Genomic DNA, 8,284 nt, shown 5'->3' with positions numbered 1-8,284 from the left:
CACGCCTTTCTAAAACAAATGACAGCTAAACAATGCTCGATGGACATACATAAAAGGCAGAGGTCCGAAAATGTTGTGGGCTTCCAGGTAATATACCGTATTAAATCGGATACGATCCGCAGGAAACAACATTATTACGAGTTCCTATGAGTTCTGTCGTTGCGTATGTACATCATCGAAGAGAATCATCTTACAATTACAGTTTTTTCACATATGTATTGGCTCAGAATGACTAATAATGACCGCAGCTCTTACCCGAAAACCTGTATTTGTTCTCCCTGCCTAATAAAGATGAAAGACAGATTTTTCTACTTAAGGTCCATCATTTCAGTGGTGATGAATAAGGTATAAATAGGAAAAGGAAAAACGCAATAATAGTCACATAATACCAGATTCTCAGAGAGGATGAACACAATCCACTCCCATTTAGAGACATGTATCCTCCTTAGAGAAAATTGAAAAAATTTCTATCAGAAAACCAATCAGACTTTATCCGTGATTCACAAACTCTTGTTAAGACGTATCAATTTCTTTGGTGTCATTTTATACATACTTATCTCTGACCACGACGGAGAGCGCAAACAAATTAGACGAATCTAAATAAGGCATCTAAACAAAATTGTGTCTTAAAGTTTATTGAAATTAGCTGTTGAAGATACTGTGGTGGAGGAGAAGAAAAGTACGTAATCAGAGCGGGATACCTTTTCATTTTTATTTTCAAAACCCGTAGAAAATTAAACATGTACCAATCTGACTGAACATCAAAGTTCCATTTTTTGTATGTTGAATATTCTTTGTAAAAATGTCAGTACTTCTAATGCAGACCTGAAATATTCATTTCTTTCTTTTAACCCCCACCATTTTTCCAATTTCTTTTTAGAATAAATGCTGATGAGTCCAATTTTTGACGTAATGATTAGAATCTGTTTGTCATTGGTATATGTAGCTCACAATTGACGAAAGTCTCATTGTCCTGCTCAGTCATTGGTCTTGTCTCAAATGAAAAAGCTATAAAACGGGGTATCCTTCGTCACATTCTGAATTATTTTGTGCACAAAGTCGGATTGTGGTGAATGAGACGACGAGAGGAGTTCATTCATCGTCTTAAAATTTGTGTCTCAGTTTCCCCATTTCACACTTACCATTGGTTGGCAATAAGAAACACAAGGTATATTTTTAGGGGGGCCAGGTCCAGGGATGGCTTACCGATGGGGTAATACGCTTCGACGTGGTCGACGTTTTCCTGACATTTGCACCCCCAAAGCAGTAAGTTCAACGAATACTCGTCTGTATATAATAATTGATTGATTTGTATTACAACCAGTAAAGAAGAGCAAAAGTCTGAAAATTAAAACATTTTCCTGCAATACTTAACTTTTCTCTACAGTTAATCGTAATCGCACTGATCCTCTGCTGGAGAAACGGATCTAATGCGGATAATCACCACAAAAATCTACGACTCCGAGCCCCACCGAGCTACCTTGGCCCACTTGATTCTTCATTCAAAGACGGCATCGGCCCCTCTGACGAAAATGGGATTATTGGTCCTTTCGTAGGGAACATTGCCGATGCCGAAGAAACGCTGCATTCTCCCAAGCGTAAAAAAGACTGCGGAGGAATGCCATCAATCGGTGAGAGAGACGTTCTACGCTTCTTATTTACTCCAAATTTAGAGTTAATTAGCATACCTCGTCAAACATTGAAAGCAAAAACTCAAACGTTCGATTAGGAAGAATACATGTATGTAGTTCATGAATGTTTACTTGATTCGCTCCTTTAAACTGTTGTAGCGGCGAGAGGCTTGGTTGGTCCTACCCTGAAACGCGCATTTTTCGCCGCAACCAGGGAGGAGATGGAGGGAAAGATGCAGGAAGAAACACGGGAGAAGCGAGAGGTTAAGAGATCCGAGACCAACAATGAGCCCTCGCTCCCTTGGACGTGTGAAACTAAATATGAGTAAGGTCAAGTCAAGGCTCAACGCTGACTTGTCGGATTATTATTGCTTCGCTTCAGATTGATAACATGTAAATTTAGCTCATGTTTAGTTATTAACGAGATTTTTGTAGATGGAGAGATCACGGTGCGGATCACTACCCGAGATTTATTCGCACGGCGGATTGCAAGACGAGGAGTTGCTTCAATGGGTTCTTTAGGTAAGTCTTTGAGTATGCACGTACGTAACAGTGAAAGAAGAATCTCCTTAATTCCTGACATTTTTTTTTACATAATGTTGTAGATGCCGACCTCGCCGGTATAAAACCAAAGTTTTAAAACGAGTCTCCCCGTCCGACTCCACTTCTTGTGAGGAAGACGACGTGTCACTCCCTGAGAGCTTAAGGTCGCAGTGGCGTTTTATCACGGTGACCATTAGTTTGTGTTGTGATTGTGTGGGTCGTATCCCGGGAGCCGTAGAAGTGTAATTTTAAATCGCATTAATTGAGACCAGTAGTATATTTATAATGCTTAAAATCGCACCTTAGGCAAAACAATTTTTAGCAAGACTCCAATGCAAAATATGGAAAAAATTGATATACACTAGTCAATATTCACCAATTTTCTTTCTTTCACATCGTAACAGTCACTACAATTTATGTCATGTGCAGGCTAAAGTATAGTAATTGGTTTTTACTTAAATCGTTAATTACCTTATTCATCGGAATTTGGGACTAAAAATTCCTTGTTAGTGCGGATGACTTGTGCAAAAAATGTTAGCTTTTGTCAATGTTATACATTTTAGACATATATTAGGTGCATTTTATTTTTACACCAACCATAGAATTTCGCCAAGATGGCATTTCGAATAAATATAGATTTATATATATGCAGAATTAGTAGAATAGAATCAAGTTTTGAGTTTGCTGGATCTATGTATTACTTTGTAATTTTTGTGCTCATTGTAATTAACATGACTGTGCTTACCATTAACTTAATTGTAATTTGCGACTCAAAATATTTACAATGAGTCACTGACGCAAGCTCAAATGTAGATAGATAATACCATTTTGCTCAGAATTATGGGAAGTGCAACAATTAGTGTGTTAACGGTAGACATGTACATCTAGAGATAATGGTATAATTATAAATGTCCGTAGACATGTATGTAAAGTATTTGTTTAGTTGTGTCTATAAGACCCAACACAGATTTTAAATGTGTTTGTATCAATTTTAGTGTAATCTTGCATGCTCGTACAAATACAAGTGTGATACCTATTAAAGTATGGTCATAAAAGGGAGACAACGGGAAAGGTTCTTTATGCCAGATATCGCATAAAGTGTACATAATTTCATCCCCCATACAAAAAAAATGAAATATTAAATTAACTACTGTTAATAATATGTGTAAATTTGTAATATGTATAACGAATCACTTTCTAACATGCATGCTCATATGCAATGCAACACTGGAAATATCATATTTTTGAAGGAGCTGCCTATACTTTTGATGATATTGTATAAGTTTATGAATAACTGATCAATTGAACTCCCACCTGGAATTTTTCTTCTTTCTGGTATCCGAAGGTTGGTACAAGTTGCATGTGCTGTAGAGGGCACACAATTGTTAATCAGAAAAATGAGAATTATAGATCGGAGCTCGTCCATGTTTTATTATTCTAAATGGCACATAGATTGAAATGGTCTCTTACCATGCACTTCTGATCCTTATGTGGTCCAAACTCCAACCTGACAAGGATTGATTGGATTGAATCAGAGCATAACTGTAAACGTGCTGCTGTGTGCACTTCGATAGTTTCTGATTTCTGCCTTGAAGAAATCTGCAGGGAGCATTTGCTATCTGCCGATCACAAATTAGCTCATAAAATCGCTGCTTGATTCGATCATCTCGGTACAGCTCGACAATGTGACCTGATGTTTTTAGACATATTGCATGACAAGATTGAGTATCGAAAATATGCAAACTTATGTACATATATATGCACGCATAATATTGATGCTTACCAGTTCGATTTCGTCCATAATTGGGCTCAATTATTTCGAATCTTTGGGGACAACAAGACTTTGACGAGGAGCTGTCAATCATGGTGTCGAGTCTCTTGTGAGGTTTCTTGGCTTGTGATGGAAATGCCGAAGTATATGGGTGAAACCCGGTTTCAAATTCATCAAAATTCACCCAGTCGTCATTGTCGTAACTTGTCCAGCGTTGTCTCTCAATGTTTCGCTTGGAGAATTGTGTGGTTTCCAGGATGAGTCGTCTTCTACGTACGTATATAATTTCCCATGAAAAGAGGACATAGGTGTGGAGACTATGTCGAATAATTTTTTACTTACAGCAGTCTAGCCTGCTCCTTTTGTAAAGTCAGCTTTCTCAGTCTCAGCCCTCCATGTCGTTCTGTTTTAATGGCTGGAGTGCTGTTGTGCTGTTCTCTGCAGTGACTGTGAGTTGTCTCAACAAGTAGAATCTGCAACGGGAATGTGAGATTTCTTTGACAAACAGTAATCTAATGCAACTATTAAACATCTACAACTAAAATCAGCGTAGTTAGTATGGTTTCACTGAGGATGAGTTTGATGTACGTAATTGAATCTGATAATACCATGCACCTTCATTGAAACCATCTTTATTGAAACAAAGTAATGCAGTTGGTTCAAAAGATCTGATACTACACAGTGATGGTGGTGCTGATGATAATCACATAAGCTATGCACAGATGTATGAAATACCAACGACGCACACCTCACAAGTTGTAAAAAGGTGAAGACAGGTTGATTATGACCACAGAAATAATAATAATGTCTTGCCTATTAATGCAGTGATTTACTCGCAATGCCTCGCATAGTTTTTACGTTTGTATTTCTTGTCACTGAAAAACAAATATTGACAAAACCAATTGAACCCCTCTCATCTCTGATATAATACACTCCAGCCACCCAGTACAACCCTCAATAAATAAATTGCCACGCACGTTGAAGAATAAAAAAGAGGAATGTGACTGCTTAAATCATCACTTTCCTCTCTTTCCAAGCAAAAAAAAACTACATGGGTTTTGTTGAAAGTGTTCACAAATATGTAAAATCGGAGCTGGGGTCTTCTTCTCTCCTGCCAATCAAAGAGAAATACTGATGACGCAAAGCTAAGTAGAAAGGGTTGTGAGATGACAGAGAATTCAGAAAATATGAGTAACGCACATGAGACAAGAATTTGTCGAGGTTTTCAATGTGTCCTTTTTATCCGAACATACTCCTTTATTGTCAAGTGGAACTCGAAATGTTTCAGTAGATAGAAATGTGGTGAACAATTTACCTACGTATGTACATACATATATACTTATGCATGCATAGTACATAAATAGTTATATTTAAGAATAATGCAACGGTCTTATTCCCTTTGACAAGCAGTATCTAATGGGTCAAATTCTATTTAAATCTTTGCAAAAATCATTATGTTTGTGAATTATCAATGACTGGTTATTCATGTGAATTCCAGTCTTTAGACCTGTGCGTTACATTTACACCAAGCTGTTGTAAAAATAATTTTTAGTTGGCTCTAGTTTCTCAATCCGAGAAAAATTCACCACTAACAATGGAGGCGCAAACCATGTTCAGCCCAGATAATTTTGTGACCTTATTATTTTGAAAGAGCAAGTCTTTTCAAACAACATTTGGTTCGGCACTTGGGCAGATGCGCAAATTTCAGCACGTTATGGGCGCCGCAAGTTCGCAAAAACGCACGAAGTTGAGCTCGCGCTGGGCATTGCCCGAAAAATCGTGCGTTTTTGCGAACTTGCGGCGCCCATAACGTGCTGAAATTTGCGCATCTGCCCAAGTGCCGAACCAAATGTTGTTTGTAAAGACTTGCTCTTTCAAACTAATAAGGTCAAAAAATTATCTGGGCTGAACATGGTTTGCGCCTCCATTGTAAGATTGGAAATATGTGCATGCATTACTGGCTTAATCGTCATTTTCCATTAACGTTACCCATTTTTCTTATGTTAATCGGTGAGACAGGACAAAATTAAAGAAAAGTAGTCGATACGTGCAAATGTGTAAGTAAGGATCTCAAGGAATAGAAAACGAAAAAGCAATAATCTAAAATTATTTGTTTTTACATGGTTATAAAACTTTAGTAAAATGACGACTAAAACTGAAAGGACCAATAAATAGCTTACCCACATAAAGAGAAAATTTAACCCAATCCATTTCATCTTTCGAAATTTTTAACCGAACAAGTCGGCAGCGGTTGCACTGTATAATTTCTTCAGTCTCACGTTCCTCACATATTCCCAGCTTATAACATTTGTACATCCATGCACTTGATAAAAATATTATATGTTCATTGATATAGGTTCTTCAGTATTTAATTTATTTAAGTATGTGCAATTTGGGGCTACTCGACACTTTACAGTTCTTAGCAAGTTTTTGACACTTTTTATATAGTTTTTGGAAAATTTCTAATTTTAAATAACTCGGAAAATGTTCAACAAAATCACAATACGGAATATACGAAGACAAAATATGTTCCCAAAAGAGGAATCCAATTAAGCTATGAAACTAGTGCTTGAACTTTTGGAAAACCGACTTTATTAGGCGTTGCGTTAAGATGGGATATATCCCGACAACCAACTCATGTTATGTCACCCTGCTAGAGATCACTGGTAAATTTATTCACAAACAAACGAGATATCGGATCAACTGAAATGCGCGATGCACCCAAGAAGACGAAAACGAAGAAGAGGTTGAGATGCGTGTCGTCGATGATAGAATTAGTGCGTGGACGTGGTCATGTAGCTGTCATTGCTCCAATCCAACGAAGCAGCCATGGGGTGAAATATCTGAGATTATGATGACGATGACGACCACGATCGCAGAACAGTGAGCAGCTTGGCATGGTGAAGATATTGTTAAGTACCACACACACATGCGAAATAGGCCCTGGGGCTTGTTCTTCCTACCTCCGATACCTCCCACCTCTTCTGGAAATGCGACTTGGACTTTTGTACTACACGGGTTACTATGTATCTGCATAATCTAGGCAGTGATTTTTAGCCTTTTTAGCAGATCAACTACTGGAACACTCCAATTTGCCTCCTACTCTGTAGTGCCGAAGCGCTGTTTAGTTATAACGTGTTTCAAAACAAATCGCAAATGAAAGCAGACAAGAGCGAGCGAAAAGGCAATACAGAGTACTTTCGTATCTAAATATGTAAGCTCCATGATGAGTTCTTGTGTAGGCGAAGTTCGGATTGCAAAAATTCTTATAATCAAGTCAACATTTTCCAGAAACAAGAGTTTTTTCAATTCTCATGATCCCCGTTCAAACGAACATCTACTAATAAATAGGTAGGTTTGTAAACAATGATAAGTGAGTCAAATTGTTTTTACATCTGCTAATTAATGTCAGTACAAAGGTCTTTTAGCAATTTTTCTAAATATACGACGGTTATTTGCTACCAGGAACTGTTGCAACCTTTATACGCAGATTATTTTTTCGAATGGAAACATTTTATTATTCAGCAGCAAAATGGATCATTTAATGTACTTATATATAGCAGTAAAATCCGGCCAACAATGAAATCATATATGATAGTTTTTTGGTTTACATAAATATGTACAATCTTTCCCTCTATTCAATTCTTTCATTGTTTTTACAATGCAGCTGTCGAGCATTTCTTATTTGTGAGGTGACTGATATAGTGATGAGATTTGGCATTTTAGCTTATTCAGGATTATTTCGAAACATATTAGGAATGGGAGGCAAATGAGATCAATAAATTCTGCCACTAATAATAAGGGACTCACAAAAAGTTAGTTCAGAGATCGGGTTGTGGCTGCGTTTGTATGTTTATTTTCAGATGACAGCCCGAAAGGAGAAACAACTAGAGTTCTTTGGCAAGTTTTTAGCTTTATCCCTCGTTTGGGAAGCTGCTGGAGATGTGCGTAATGTTATTATACAAATTTATTGTTATAAAGCTGTAATCAGGGGACACCTTGTATGGTTAAACTCGAGAACTCGAGTTAAAAACTAAAGATAAGGCCAAAAATCAACTCCTTTTTCTAGCATTATTAGTGTTACATTTCTATGTATTTGTCTGTTGTTGTGTGGTCAATTTATAATAATAACTACTGGACCAGTACTACTGGTTGTATCTCCCATGCAACGCTGCGAGGTAAAAATCGGCCTGTGAAACAAAGGCAACAAAAAAAGAACGATGCAACCAACAATGGTTTAATTAGCACAATTCACAAAATGAGACAACGACGACGGTGCACCTTGCAACCTCTATTTATGAAAGGGCTACAACCTGAATACCACCCACATTGACTGACC

General features: G+C 37.4%; 2 protein-coding genes across 3 annotated transcripts; one reads left to right on the top strand and one right to left on the bottom strand.

Annotated features, from left to right (window-relative positions):
* The first annotated feature begins 394 nt into the window (after window positions 1-394).
* Window positions 395-3,235, top strand: LOC110843088. Of its 2 annotated transcripts, XM_035846504.1 has the most exons (6): window positions 395-679; window positions 1,181-1,266; window positions 1,388-1,631; window positions 1,791-1,956; window positions 2,067-2,153; window positions 2,237-3,235. In XM_035846504.1, the coding sequence occupies exons 2-6, from the start codon at window positions 1,198-1,200 to the stop codon at window positions 2,418-2,420; spliced, it is 750 nt and encodes a 249-aa protein (XP_035702397.1). In that variant the 5' UTR covers window positions 395-679; window positions 1,181-1,197; the 3' UTR covers window positions 2,421-3,235. The 2 variants fall into 2 exon arrangements, with proteins under 2 accessions (XP_035702397.1, XP_021944700.1); XM_022089008.2 differs by lacking the exon at window positions 395-679 and having other exon boundaries at window positions 1,041-1,266.
* LOC118433962 lies at window positions 3,150-6,807 on the bottom strand. Its single transcript, XM_035846505.1, has 5 exons — window positions 6,126-6,807; window positions 4,288-4,418; window positions 3,958-4,214; window positions 3,645-3,864; window positions 3,150-3,539 (listed from the first exon to the last, which is right to left on the bottom strand). Exons 1-5 carry the CDS (start codon window positions 6,159-6,161, stop codon window positions 3,473-3,475), a joined length of 711 nt encoding a protein of 236 aa, XP_035702398.1. The 5' UTR covers window positions 6,162-6,807; the 3' UTR covers window positions 3,150-3,472.
* Window positions 6,808-8,284: the final 1,477 nt, after the last annotated feature.

This window comes from Folsomia candida, unplaced genomic scaffold (assembly GCF_002217175.1).
Source record: "Folsomia candida strain VU population unplaced genomic scaffold, ASM221717v1 Fcan01_Sc001, whole genome shotgun sequence".
NCBI classification, from domain to species: Eukaryota; Metazoa; Arthropoda; class Collembola; order Entomobryomorpha; family Isotomidae; genus Folsomia; species Folsomia candida.
Note: the sequence above shows the minus strand (reverse complement) of the source record. Positions and strands in the feature narration are given on the sequence as shown.

Bases quoted from the DNA above. Each gene is read 5' to 3' on its own strand.
- LOC110843088 (XM_035846504.1), top strand. From the start codon at position 1,198: ATGGCTTACCGATGGGGTAATACGCTTCGACGTGGTCGACGTTTTCCT. The intron at 1,632-1,790 runs GTGAGAGAGACG...AAACTGTTGTAG, and splicing joins CGGAGGAATGCCATCAATCG to CGGCGAGAGGCTTGGTTGGT. The intron at 2,154-2,236 runs GTAAGTCTTTGA...ATAATGTTGTAG, and splicing joins TGCTTCAATGGGTTCTTTAG to ATGCCGACCTCGCCGGTATA.
- LOC118433962 (XM_035846505.1), bottom strand. From the start codon at position 6,161: ATGAAATGGATTGGGTTAAATTTTCTCTTTATGTGG. The intron at 4,215-4,287 runs GTAAGTAAAAAA...ATACGTACGTAG, and splicing joins AAGGAGCAGGCTAGACTGCT to AAGACGACTCATCCTGGAAA. The intron at 3,540-3,644 runs GTAAGAGACCAT...TGCCCTCTACAG, and splicing joins ATAAGGATCAGAAGTGCATG to CACATGCAACTTGTACCAAC.